Below are 14,607 nucleotides of genomic sequence, written 5' to 3'. Positions count from 1 at the left end.
CACACACACACACACACACACACACACACACACACACACACACACACTTCTCTGTGATCTGCTGCTGGATCAGCAGTGTTTTTATATAGAATCTGGTTCTCAGTATGTTCCAGGTCACCGGCAGTTTCTGCAGAAAAAGCAGGACATAGTGTGTGTGTGTGTGTGTGTGTGTGTGTGTGTGTGTACGCGCGCAGGGGAATCATACATATTTTCATCCCTCTATTCAGATAGAAAGCTATATTTAACCCACTTTCACCTTACATCATTTTCACGTTCACAGCCAAGTGATTTCCTCCAATTTTGTGGATTAAATGTGACCCGTCAGAGAGCCGGTTGGCGTCTCCGTGAGGCTGAGCGATAAATAATGCAACGCGCTCCTCGTCGTCGTCTCTGCTGTATCTTTTAGCGGTTCGACTCAGTGAAACAAAATCCTCCAAACCTCCAGAGTAAAACGGACTCGTCGATACGAAGCTCAGATTTGCTGCTTGCTTCTCTCTCCGATTCATGTTTCATCACTTTGTATAACAGCCAAACTTCCTTTCCCCATCACGGATCAATGTTCTGAATTCTGCTTTGAGCTTATAATTCCAAGGAACTTCTGGTAGTTCATGAAATGTTCTGCTGACACTCTGCAAACATCCCTAAACCTCTAAAAGCCAGCGGCTTCAGGAGCCGTTGGGTTTTATGAAGCGGGACTTTGGAGGTTTGAGGAAAAAGGAGTTCTGGAAGTTTTATTAGATTTGAATCAATGAAATGTGGTGATCTGTGCGGGTCAAACTATAAACAGATTATTATGAGAGCATATTTTGTTTTCCTTTAGTTCTCATGCAGATTACCAGCTAACTGACATGAGTATATTTATAACATGAATACAAAGTTATGAGACGGACAGCTTTGCTGTATACTGGCCCCAATTCTTCTTCTTCCCCCTCACCCTGGACTTGGGGCGAGGCTTTGCTGGTTTTTTGGGCCGGATCTTTGTCACTGCAGCTCAGGACGGTTGAGTTTTATTTCGGGGGCATCACATGACGAGACATCAATAAGGTGACTTCAACCACAGGGGTTTTCAGTTGTCATTTAAAGAAAATGACTTGTTCCCACCAACTGCATGTAGCAACCAGCAGCAGACGGGTTACCGCGAGGCAAAGCATCATGGGAGTAAAGTAATAAAACAAAACAACAAATTTAATTTAACGTTAGACCAGCGCAGTCTGAAAATGTTTTCCAATATGTTGTCGGGTATGAAAAGACCCAAAATGATTACTGGAAGACAACAGCTTATTTTTTTATTTTTTTTATTATAAGCAAATTACTTTAAAAACATTTGTATAGAAATTATTCTGTCCAAGGCTTATTGCTCCATAAAAGCGGCTGATCAATGAACATGTATATTATTAATATAAAAATGACGCACCAGAATTTTACTCCTGTCTCCTCAAGCTTTGAGCAGCATTTAAACAGCTGAACGTGTTAAATATGATCGGAAATTGTAAAGGGTTACTTGGACTGTTGGCTTTGGAATAATATTTAGAATATCAGTAGTCCTGGATCCCCCAAAACAATCTGTCCTTTGAGTGTCATAACTGTCACCCCTGTACAGCTTGAATTCAGGTCACTCATAGTGTTTTGTTGTATTGTTTTACAGCAGAAAGAAAATAGCAAAACTCAAAGCCAAATCCATTTATACACTGTCCATCTGCATCCATCCTCAGTGTGCTCCAGACAGTCGGGCTTTAGCCAAAATATGGCTACACACACACACACACACACACACACACAAACACACACACACACACACACACACACACACACACACACACACACACACACACACACACACACACACACACACACACACACACACACACACACACACACACACACACAAACACACACACACACACACACACACACACACACACACACACACACACACACACACACGGAGAGAGAGAAAACCCACACAGCTTCTGTCTGAATCCAGGTGACAAACCATTTTGAAGCCAAACCTCGGCTCTCCCTGTTGTCCTAGATACAAAACCTCTGTTTGCACAGCTGGACCTGCAGGATGACATGAACTTACATTAAGTCCTTTCTGGAACAGCGTCTGTCCCATCACATTAGCCAGCATCCGGATCAACGCCGCCCCCTAAAGGCAGCGCAGAGAAACACTTTCAAACCCAATAACAAGTGAAAACATGCTCTCAATTGTTAACGTGACACTAATCCATTCATTTCATTGGAACTGTTCGCTCACAAGCCATCGAAGCTATCCAACCACGACTCACTTTTTTGTAGGCGATCCAGTCAAAGACTCGGTCGATGTCCGTCGCCTGTTCCACTTCCTGGGAGATTGGGTGGGAGGTACTAAGCCCATCCAATAGCATCACCTCATGGAGGACATCGGTCAGGAAACGCTGCTTCTCCTGAAAACACACGCATATTTGTCTTTGGTATTTAAGGAGACCTTGTACTGACATTCACATTCTCTGGAGCCTGGTCACAACCTTTAACCCCTACGTGTCCAACCAACCTTTAATCTTGACCCGTATTCTAAACCAAAACCATATTTTACCCCTAAAAATAGGAGAGTTGATCACATACCAGATGCTGGTCCCCAGAAGGTAGTGACTCACCTACCATCTGGGGACAAGCATCTGGTAGTTGAGTCACCAACATTGTGGGGAGTCACCTACCAGATGCCTGTCCCAATATGGTAGGTGAGTCCCCACAATGTTGGTGTGTGAACGGGCAATAATCCCCACAATGTTGGCGACTCACCAACCAAATGTTTGACCTTATATGATCAGTAAGTCCGTACAATGTTGGTGACTCCCCCACTAGAAGCCTGTCCCCATATGGTAGGTGAGTCCCCACAATGTTGGTGTGTGAACGGGTAACAGTCCCCAGAATGTTCTTAATACTATCCGGTGATTTGTGGAGTCTTGATTTTCCTCCAGCTATGCTTACAATAAAAAGACACCCTAATCCCAAAAGAAGGGACCCAGATCTGTCCACGTATTGGAGTCCCCTCAATGTTGGTGTGTGATCCCAAATGTGATTAAAACTCTTCACAGTGATTTTTTTGAATTTGGGGTTTGCTTTGTTTTTTTCCAGCTCAGCTCTCAACTCCAGTTAAATAATTAAGCAGTTTTGTCACAACAAAGTTGGTCAACAAAGAGTGATTTAGTGGAACAGTTCATTCATTAAACTACATTTAGTTGTGAAATTAATCTGGATCATTTTAATATATTGTAATATTTGTTTATCTTGTTTTCATTTATTGTTTCCACTCTTCATCCCCTTGTTAGCGCTAATTCTTTCCTCTCCTTATTTCCTTCCCTCATTTTTTTATTGCATCTTTTCCTTTCCTTCCTTTGTTTTCCTCTCTTCTTTAATCTTGTCATTTAATCTGTTTCCTCAATTTTTTTATCATCCCTTCTTTAGATGTCCTCTACTTCTTTCCTCCACTCCATTCATTCCTTCTGGTTTCTCTTCCTCTCTTCAGTTCCTCCCATTACTCCTTTTCCTGTTTCATCTCTTCTCCTCCTCTTCTGCTTTCAGGGTTTTAATAGACATCTGCAAACATGTAGAGCTATAATGAGCTCTGTCTAAATTACCCCTGGGATCAGGCTAAATCCGGAGCAGTGCGGCTCTGTCTAAATCATGGATTACAGTGTTTACTATGGAGATTTGGTTTTAATGAACCTCCATCTTGTTAAGCAATGGAATTGTTGGCGTACAAAGTTTTAATCATTAATGAACTGCATGAACAGGAACTTTTTCTGAATTAACAGTATCTGCTGGGATGTGGCTAATTCTTGGTCCAATGTGGCTCTGTGTAATTCATAGATTAAAGTTGTTAATCAAGTAGAACTGTTGTTAACAAATCTACCTCGAGTTAAACAAAAGTTTCTTGAGAGATTAATTATTTTTTAATGAACATTAGAATCACCAGAGAGATTTAGTGTCCGCTGGGATCAGGCTACTTTTTGGCAGATGGGGCTCTGTCCATTTATTAATTGCATGAAATATTCATCTTGCAAAACAATATATTCTCAATTAGTTTCAATGTAAGAATATAATCAGAAAGTGTTGAGAGGTCGTTCTAACTCTGTGATTCAGACTCTGTTATGTTTCCTTTGTCCCTGAAGCTTAATGGTAATGTACCCATCTAATAACTGGTGTAAGACTGACGGGAGACTGCATAGTAGCAGCCATCTAAAGTTTCTGGAGGGTCCCTCCTTTGCACTTGGTTGACGTGTGAGCCCCCTTGATGACAGTGAACGCACCGCCGCCTCGTAATACTTGGTTTATGTTTGCCGTAGTGACGCCGGCGTGCGGGCAAGAAAACGAGCGGATTTGGTCGTGCAACTCTGACATTTTTGTAGCTGCAGGCTCTCGCTGTGCACGCTCAGGGCTTTTCAGCCACAAATAATCACTGATCAAAGCACTATTAACTCGTCTGTAGACAAACCGTTAGTCTTAAAAATCTACATTTGAATAAATATTTTGCAGCCAAATCAAACTGGTAACAGGATATTCGACTTTGTTTCATTATAATTTGTTTAAAACTTGACTTCTTTCTTTAAACGGTTCGTGTAGGGGCGGTAAAGTGAATATGAGGTTACAGAATCAATTCCTCCCGGTTGGTTTGTGGCGTTTTGCAGATAACTTCTTGCTTCATCATCGTATTCTTTTTTTATTTCTGCAAATTTAACTTGTAAGCTTTTTGTAAAACACTGATACAGATTATTTTTATGAGTTGGCTAACATTAAATATATTGTTCAAATTCATTCAGCTAAAACAAACACGTCTCTAGTTAGTGATTCGATTTTATATTCCGTTACATGAAAGTCAAGAGATGCATTATTCAACAGAACTGCAGCGAAACTGAAAGCAATACGAGAAGTGAATGATGAACAGTAAGAGATAATTGTGTGAGACTTTATCTGCTGTTAACAAGGAACATCATTAATGTTGAAATAGAGCGGCTGACACACCAGTACAATAACTGAAATGTAACTAATGTCTTTTACACGAGGAAAAAAACTTGATGTATTTCATGTAATGCTGAGTTTACATGCAAGCTCAAATAATAAAAACATTGTCGTGAACCACAAAGTTTGTAAAATGTCCCCTAACTCAACAGATCTAAAAACCAAGCTCTATGTCTGGGGAATGACTTCCCGCCACGGTGCCGGTCCTTTGGTCACCTTTGAGGGAAACATGGACAGACGCTATTTCGAGAATGAGATCATCGATGAAATTGCAGCGCCATACATGAAGGAACATTTTGGGCCACATCACCGCTTCCTCCAGGACAACGATCCAAAGCATACCGCTGCGGTGACTTGCATCGCATCTGAGGAAATCAACTGGGTGAGGACTCCGCCACGGTCACCGGATTTGAACCCCAACAAGCTCGTTCGGCAGTCGATGAAAAACTTCATGTGCAAGGACGTAAAGCCTCGCTCAAGGGACGCACTCCTCCGAGCCGTGGAGGACTTTTGGGATGCAAAACTGACCCATGAGTTCTGTAATGAAGTTATTACGTTATCAGAAGTACAGAGATTGATTGTGAAGAACAAAGGAGGGCCGAGTGGAAAGTGAGCAAAACGTCCAACAATCTCGTTTTATTCTGTTTTTACTAGATGAACTTCTTTTAGAAGGTTCCCCGTGGAGTCTTTTTTCTCTTACAAATCAACTCTCTGAGTGTGTCCTGGTCTGCTCTCCTTTCAAACGGTGTGAGCTGCTTGAAAAGGCGACCGACACACATTCTCACCTCTCTTCTGGTGGAGAGGTGAGAATGTGTTCATCGAATGGCCATTCAGGTGCTTTAAAGACCCAAACAGATGCAAACACAAAAACACTGAAGAAAGAACCCACGTGTTTTGTAGATGGAGAATGCAAACCTCTTTTTGTCCATGTACATGTGGTATGGATTCAAAATATGTAAAAAAGCACTTGAATGCGATTCTCTTAATTAATGTGATTCATTTCTTTACAGAACCAGCATCATCAAGAAAACCAACACTTCCTGCAGGAGACCGCTCTACATGCCCCGTGTGCAACACGAAGTCACTATTGATTTATTTGTCACGCAACTTTAACACAAACCACAATCTGTCCCTGAAAGTATTTCACCGTCTTTTCCTAAACCTAACTAAGTAGTTTTGTTGCTTAAACGTAACTTAGTTGTTTCCTGTAAAGGTGGAGGGATATTTTGAAGACTGAATGCCTGTGATGAGCGGAAGTTGACAAATGTTGCTGGACTTTTGTAGGACAACGCACAAAAAAGTGACTTTTGGTAAGATATCAGTGGAACCGTAGTATGAGGATACGTTGTTAGTGGGGGTACCTGCTGTTACCTGAGGGTTGCTGGAGGTAGAAGAACGTCTCTAGGGTTATTTGGGTGTAACTGTAGGTGGTGGTTGGATAAAAGCTGAAAACTGGATTCCAGCTGGCTGGCAGCTACAGCGCCTCCAGCTGAGAGCAGCACTTCATAGTCTGTGAACCACACTATGTGTCAGATAAACGCTTCTCAAATAAATCTTTTTCTTGGCTGACGGGAGTGAATCTGACTAATTCCTGATCCCTCCTCAAAGGATTGGACTAATTCCTGGAGTAAAGACAGACCACTGCTTTCATTTCAGAGCCAACAGATGCACACCGACAGAGGTAAACAGGCTGCATCATGGGACTCCACCGCAAATTACATAATCGGTTAATTAGTTAAATGGCACATTTGGACGAAACCAACTCGGTGAGAAAGAAAAATGGGACTAAATGAGACATCAGCTCTAATTAACAGAGACTTAAAGTCACCTGGAGAGAGAGGGGGGGGGGGGGTCCATCTGGTCCATGTGGCCATTATGAACCAGATGGACCCACATGTGGAGGACGGCTAATGGGCCAACAGTCAGTGTAAACACTTACACTGGAGGGACGGGGCTGCGTTCAGGAGCAGCTGCTGAACTTTTTAAACGTCTGCTCGTCCTCCGTCCTCCTTCACTTCCACCCCATCACTCCTCTCCTCCTCCTCCTCCTCTTTTATCTCAGTGTCATTTAAACGTGTCCAGATGACAGACAACTCTCAAGCAACTTTTTCTGTAATATCTGTGTTTTAGGAGAAACGTGAGGGCGTTTCAGGTTTAATTTTCTTCTGTTTAGAGTTTGGTTTGTAAGACCTTTTAAAAAACGAGCTAGAAGCTCCCTTTGGGTTTTATTTATTCTCATATAGATTTAGCAACCCCCCTCAGGCATTTCTCCCTTTGTTCACCTATTTTATTGTTAATCAATCCTGCAATGAATAACTTTATTTATCGAAATCCATCTAATGTTGCTTTCCCCAGAGACCTGGCTTTAATGTTGAAATGCTGCATCAGAATGTCCTGGTTCTGTCTCAGTGGCACCTTGAGGTGTTCTGCTGTTAACCTGTCGTGAAATGATTTTGTAACTATGCACCATTTCCTCTGGAATCTAATCTGAAGTTATCTCGTGAATGTGATGTATGTAGACAAGTGTATGTGCTGATGTTTCAAAAGAAGTCTGGTGTGTCTGTTGTGTTCAGACTGGTGTTAAAGCTGAACTTAGTATTTATGTCATATGAGGTCTAGTTGCAGCCCTGGCTGCTCCAATCCAATTATTTTTTAACAAGCTCTTTGTTGCCATCAGATACAATAAACAGACCCATCAGGCCCGATAAAGACTTCCTTTCACCTTCGATTTCCCCCCGATGGCTCCACATAGAGCTGATTGTACAGTTTGACAGTTTGAATTTTGGTGCAAACCAAAAAATAAATAAAGTTAAAAGGTGTGAAAGTGACCGAGCTAAATGAAAAACAAGCTGCTGGCTCACAATGTTCTGCAAAAGACTCCACATGCAGCTCAGGGTGTCGGCAACATGTGCGTACGATCGAGAGACAAAGGACCTTGAAGCACAGATTCCAGCAATGTATGAATCATATTTATGGTTTGTATTATCACTAAGAAATAGAAACATTGAGTAAACATAATATGTGGTTACGATTGGGATATGTGGTTAGCGTCTTTAAACGGTCAGGTTTAACGTCGTGGTTAAGGTTGTAACACATAATTCACATCTTTAACCGGTCAGGTTTTTATAGTAGCACGTGGTAAAGGTTGTGAAACGGTCGTGGTTGAAGCTTTACACATGGTTAGGGTTATAACATGTGGTTTACGTCTTTAAACGGTCAGGTTTTTAGTGTTATAACACATGGTTAAGGTTGTGAAACGGTTGCAACTAAGATTGTGAAACGTGATAAACGTGAGACGGTAGACGTTGAACACAGACGTGGTTAACGTTGTAAAAACGGTCGTGGTTAACGTAGTGAAACAGGGCAGTTAGGTTAAGTTACGTAACGTAAGCTACATACGTAACGTCATGTGACTCAGTGGAGTAGCATCGTGTGAGATTGCTACGTCACTAAAAAATGACTCAACTTTATGCTTCACACGGGACACGAACACCGGTCCCCTGAGTCAGAGTCCTGTGCTTGTTTGAGAAACATTCACCAATATTTAGTGTGATGTTCTGGTAGATAGAAGAAAGAAGCTCCAGGGTTCAGGTTTACGTCCCTAAACTGCACACTCAGTGTTCTTCTGCTAATCCAAACTGGCTCTCTGTACTGAGGAGTCCGCTGGAGGGTTCAGGTTTCTTTTCCGGTTTTGTGTCCAACACCGCCTCCCTGTCGATACGCCTCTCAATTTGCGTCTTAATTAAACACCAATTTGCTTTCAAAGTTGTGACAAAGTTTGCACGGATAGAAGTCAGTATCTAAAGTCATTGAGAGGACGTAGACATAATGGAGGAGGGATCTTTAAGTGAGGACATAACGCTACCTGATTGGCTGAATACAGACAAACACACGGCGTATTTCCTTCATTGTCACGTCTTCATTTGTGTTTAATTTCCCGGGCTGTGTTTGGTTCCTCTCCCTGCAGCACCGTCTGACTCACTGCTGATTTAAACTGCTTTTTGAATAAAACCTGTGTTATAAATAAATTGCTTTATCAGGAACAAACCGCTTTATCATCGTTGTGCTGGTTATTGGAGAAACACTATGTTTCTATTAAAGCGTCCGACCGTGCAGAACTGCAGTAACCAGGATTTAAAAATGCCATGTCGCTCAGAAGCAGACTGTGTGCATGCGGGAGGGAAGGTGTTTCTGGTGGAACACTTTCTACATTGGAAGTAAATAACGACGGACGTCGGCGGAAACAAAGCAGGAAGAAGTGTGCGTGTGCTGTAATTTAAAGTTCTGTTTCTCTGAGAAGTTCTCACTGAATTTGTCTGTCGGGGGGGAACCGGAGGTCTGGGAGGAACCGGAGGTCTGGGACTCTTTCAGCACATTTGAATTTTTATTTTCTGATTTCATTGTGACTTGAGCCGACTCACTCTGCAACAATCTGTCAGCGAAACCTGAAGCAGAATAAAACAAAATCGGATTTCATCTGCTGCAGATTCGGGGCTGAATATTATCTGCAGGAAACTTTGAGAGAGAAGGAGGAGCCACGTATTGATCCGTGCGAGTGGAAGAAGGTGGAGGAGTTCAGGAGGAGTCAGGACTTCCTCCTACTCAAAAGACACTTTTAACTTCCTTCTTATAAACACACGTTTCATACGTTATGTAAAGTTTATACAACAAAGAGAAACAAGATGGAATAGAGAGCTGAGAGGCAGGCGGATCTGTAGCCGGTGATCTTTGATCCTCAGAGGAAGGAGAATTACTCAAACTATAGAGGATCACTTCATCGGAAAAATACTAAAAACACCATTTTTGTTTGTCGATTTAGTTGTGACTTTAGTTGGCTGTTAGTGGCACATACAATGCAAATTAATGCGATGTGATTGGAGATTGTTACCTTTGAATTTGTAGTTGACTTCTCTTCACAAAGTATAAGTCTATGTTCTGTATATTTATTACTGTCAACAAAGCTCATGTAAAAGTCCAAAACCAGCAGTGAACGCATCTAAACACCATGAACATGAACACACACACACACACACACACACACACACACACACGCACACTGTAGTTTATTTCGACTCAATCCTACATTCAAATACTCACTACAGCACCAAATGTGGATTAATCCGCGCTGAAAATAGTCCCCAACAAATGCCCTTTTTTCTCCTGTTTGTTTGAGAAAAACTACAGTTACCAGCTGTTTATGCAAATTACTGAGACTTTTAAAAAACTGAATTATATATTTTAGTTTGGAAAGATTTACTTCTTCACTAGGAACCAATGAGCTCGGGGCTGAGAGCCACAGACAGGAAGTAGGAACATATTGAGAGACGGATTAACACATTGTTGTTGGTGTCTGCACTTGGGATTTGTCGACAGTAAGAAAAATACAGAATAACAAATTTGTTAAAAAGGGTCAGAAAAACATGTGTTTCTCTTCTTCTGCTGTGGTATCTAACAATGCAGAAATGTTCGATTTATTCTGCCACCACCACCAGTACAATGCTGCTGAATGGGGCTTTGTTTAACTCCACGTCCACAGAAAGTGCCCCAGTTACTCCGGATAATCCTCAGACCTGCCATTTAAATATCTTTTTACCAAAACACAACCCTCACCAATGAGAAGAGTCCACAGAGATCCTCCGCTTCTGAACTGTTTCTTATTCAATATCCACTGTTTGTTTTTTATGTCTGAGAAGATATCTGCTCTTTTAAATCCTATTGGACTGTTTTCTCCCCGTGTTGTATTTGGTGTCTGGAGACATCTACGTGGTTTAATCCAAAATAAAATATATTCAAATCTGACTGACTGGAGCCTCGAGCTGAACTTCTAACTCTCCTAAAAGCTACCGGAAGGAAAAGTAATTACATTTCATGAGCGAACCGACGCAGGTTCAGAAAACTGAATCAACATGCTGAGTTGAAAGCTTTATTTTCTGTTTGTCTTGAATAAAAGATCGGACACAAATGAATTAAAGAAATGTATAATAGAGTGCATTGTTGTTGAGAGCTTAATAGGAAGACGAGTGAGTGTGATAAACAAATGAATTCAACTTTGTTTTACTCACCATGTTCCACTTTGGGAAGAGGAAGTCGGTGCCGACGTACTCGAAGAAATGAGCAAAACCTTCTTTCAACCAGACGTCCTCCCACCAGACCGGAGTCACCAGATCCCCGAACCACTGAAAGACACACAGCAGAGATGATTGCATGTGGTTCTTATGTCAAATATAATTCATTTATCGGAAACGATTTATGTTCTGGTGAAGTGTTTAAGGAAGCAAATGTCCAAAGAAAAGCACACTGGTTCACACTCAAGGTTCATACGACTCATCCTCTGGGGAACATGAATGTCTGAACCTCATTTCAAGGCAATCCATCCAACAGTTGTTTCTATATTTCACAACAACCAACAATGTCAGCTTCATCGTTGCGCCAGAGACAGGGGATAACCAACGTCCGTAGGACTCATCCTCTGGGGAACATGCATGTTCAGGGCAATCAATTCAATAGCTGTTGTTTGTGAACCAAAGTGATGGACCAACAGACCAACTGCTAGCATGGCAACAATGCACAATGCCACAGCCAAGAAGGACCGTCTTGGTCTCCACCTGATGGATCCAAACCACCAGAGGGCCGACGCGATGAAGCAGGTCTCGTTCATCAGCAACACCGGAGGGGAAACCGGCAACATTGCTCCAAAGTTTGACAAAAGCCAGCCGTGGGTTTGGCGCTCAGCCTGACAGGACTCCTGCATCATTTCTCAGGGCGCCTTTAGAACCTCGTCAGGGTGAAGCAACGGTAGAGTTTAATGAAAGCGCCGCACGTAGAAAAATAGACTGAACTCTGCTGATAGTGGAACGTACGGCCGCGAGAGTAATGCCTTTGGACCGAGGCTGTTTCCTGGCAACGCGGCCTGAATGAAAACGGTGCAACATTGTGGGAACGAATGCGCATCGCTGCCAGCTTTGTTTCCGAGTCTGAACGTTCCCTTTAAAGCTTCGGCTGCAGAGCGGATGGCAGACGATCTTAAAAAAAAGAGAAAAAAGTTTACCTTCTAAATTCACTTTAAACACGTCATTAAAGCAGGAAAGAGACACGCTGCAGTTTTATACCTCGGCCCAGAGTGTGTGAGTGTGTGTGTGTGCGTGTGTGTGTGTTACTCTGCATATTTGGCAGTGTTCCTGCAGTAAATTGTCCTTCAACTGATCAAAGTCTGTATGTAAAGTAGAGAGCGAGCGAGGCTGTGTGTGTGTGTGTGTGTGTGTGTTTAAGTCCTATTTGCATCACTTTACACTGCAGTTGAAACAAGTCAGGTTTAATCATGTCGCCCAGAGTCCTCAGTCTGTCCCCGTGAAGCACACAACAACCTCTCTTCTCAGACCTACAACAACACTGGCTCGTGTAGAGTTTTGCTGGAGCCAACTGGAGCTAAACTGGGACAGAGTGCAACCCAAAGGGCTCCCACAGCGCATCAGAGATGGATGAATGTCTATAAAGTGACTTGAATTGGAATACAAGTATATCTCCACCTGTATGGGCACACAGCAGAAGAATGAGTCCACACATGCATACTAACTTCCTCCGACTCTCTGGCAAGGTCGACTGTGTCTGGGCAGGGATTCAAACCGACCACCCTGTGGGAGCTGGCAGGCTGTTCGGCGGCTGCCTGGCTCAACAGGCGGCTCGTTGAACTCCCCGAGGCAGAGCTGCGGTTTACGGGGAAACTGAACACCAACAGATGATGCTGCTGCACTAACAGGGTGAGACGTTCTGTCTGCAGAGCTCCATTCAAAAACACACTTTCACTTTTTAAACAGAAAAGATATCTTCAGTTCAGTTTGTTTAACTACAAGAGAGATATTGCAAATATATATGAAGAATATGGATCCTCAATTTCAAATTAGCTTCACCATTAAAACTACTTGAAGTGTGTTTTGATGATCATACTTTTGTATTTTTCGTAACATTTTGAAAGCAGGATTTTTAATATCTTATACTTCTTTTCCACCAACAACAATCCTCTGAACTCAAACTGCTGATCAACACAATGAACTGGCTGCATGAGATCTTTACTGCAGAAATAAGCTCGGGTCTATAAATGAAGTCATGAACCCTTAAAACCAGGCGGACGTATTCAATCTGCCGGGAACACGGAGGATCAAATCAGCATTAGGGAGATTTCTCTGTTTAATTATTAAATTCTGATCGAATCGCGCTGAAATCAGTTTTCGGCTCTTTGATTTTTGTCCTCCATCAGCCGAACTGCTGCCGAGCTCCTCTTTCATCAAACATGACAGTTTACATTTGATTTTTGTTCTCCTGCTTTGAAGGGATTTCAGCCTTCATCCAGCGGGCTGCTGACGTTAGCAGTGAGTCGGTACCCTCTCACGCTGGTTCAGTGTGTTCAGGCCTCCTGACAAACACTAAATATAATTAACTTTACACTGGAGAGCCTTTTCAATCCTCTGTAGTTCTTACTTCTTCTGCAATGATTACAAATGACTGCTTCTGTAGTTTCATTAGCTGTTCTGTCGTCTCTCATCCTGTTTCAGCCTCATTAAGACATGAAGAACGAGCCTCCAGCGGGTCGGCGGTTTCTTCCGGGGAAGTTGACTCTGGTTGCTATAGTTTCGCTGTTGCTGTGGTTACACGCATGCATCGGGGGGGGGGGGGTAAACTGAAGGACGGGGGTGAAGCCAGAAAAAAAACCCGGAGAGGATGCAAAGCTGAAGCCAAAAGACTGCTGAGGCGGAGGATTGAGGGAGAGATGATGAGTCAGCAGACCGAGGTCTCTCGATAAGATTTATGGAAAGACAAGAAAATGCCGGGGACAGACGGATGAATGCTGAACAGAAACACAGATAATACCTCCAACACCAACAACACTTAGTTACTATGAACTAATTCTTGTTTTTTTAATTTGTCTTCAAATGAACCTCTTTTTGTTCATTTTGTAGTTTTGCTATCTAACAAAATAAATGCCGACACAGCTTATAATAAGATCCTGCTCTTGATGCATCAGGGGTGATGCATGTTTTAAGGGGGCTCAAACTCTTCACAAAGTTTTGGACAAACAGGAAACTCTCCAAAAAACAGGATGTAAGTGTTGACTGAATATTATGATCACCCTCCATTAAGAAGCATAAAGAACATTCTCACCAACTTTGCAGCTTAATGGAGATTGTTTTGGCTCGTTTATCTCACAGATTTGGTTTTACAGCAGATGTATTTATGGGTCAGCAGCTGTCCGGCACCAAACGACATGTTGTTCATTATACTTCAACTGTCGCTGGAGATTTGACCTCTTTTCTGCATCAAATGGCAGCAGAGTAAGCCATGGTGGTTAAGAGAGTGGAACAATAAGCAGCTGAAGAGAACCTTTTCTCTTTTTATAAAACTAAATAGAAGGAAAGCTGAACCAGGTGGATGCAAACAGGACGTCAGTGAGTGTTTATGTAATTTTCAGTGCAGTTGCTGGCATGTTTAAAAAAAATGAAAATTTCTAACTAATTATGCAAGAACGCACTAACAAAAGACAAAAAGGCAGAATACCACATTCAGTCTTTTCTATCCTTCACCTCTCTCTCTCTCTCTCTCTCTCTCTCTCTC

General features: G+C 42.3%; 1 protein-coding gene across 1 annotated transcript in view; it reads right to left on the bottom strand.

Moving 5' to 3' along the window:
• The window catches only part of LOC116389839 (thyrotropin-releasing hormone-degrading ectoenzyme), a 48,183-nt gene extending 34,666 nt beyond the window's left edge, over nucleotides 1–13,517 (bottom strand). The window contains exons 1-3 of the mRNA XM_031858837.1: nucleotides 11,064–13,517; nucleotides 2,289–2,426; nucleotides 2,084–2,149 (exon numbers count right to left, since the gene is read on the bottom strand). Of these exons, the coding sequence (XP_031714697.1) occupies nucleotides 2,084–2,149; nucleotides 2,289–2,426; nucleotides 11,064–11,207 (348 nt within the window). The 5' untranslated portion in view covers nucleotides 11,208–13,517. The remainder of the gene's footprint in view (nucleotides 1–2,083; nucleotides 2,150–2,288; nucleotides 2,427–11,063) is intronic.
• Nucleotides 13,518–14,607: the final 1,090 nt, after the last annotated feature.

This window comes from Anarrhichthys ocellatus, unplaced genomic scaffold (genome assembly GCF_004355925.1).
Source record: "Anarrhichthys ocellatus isolate YVR2014 unplaced genomic scaffold, GSC_Weel_1.0 scaffold21, whole genome shotgun sequence".
Taxonomy (NCBI): Eukaryota; Metazoa; Chordata; class Actinopteri; order Perciformes; family Anarhichadidae; genus Anarrhichthys; species Anarrhichthys ocellatus.
The sequence above is the reverse complement of the archived record's forward strand: the minus strand, read 5'-3'. Positions and strand labels throughout refer to the sequence as shown.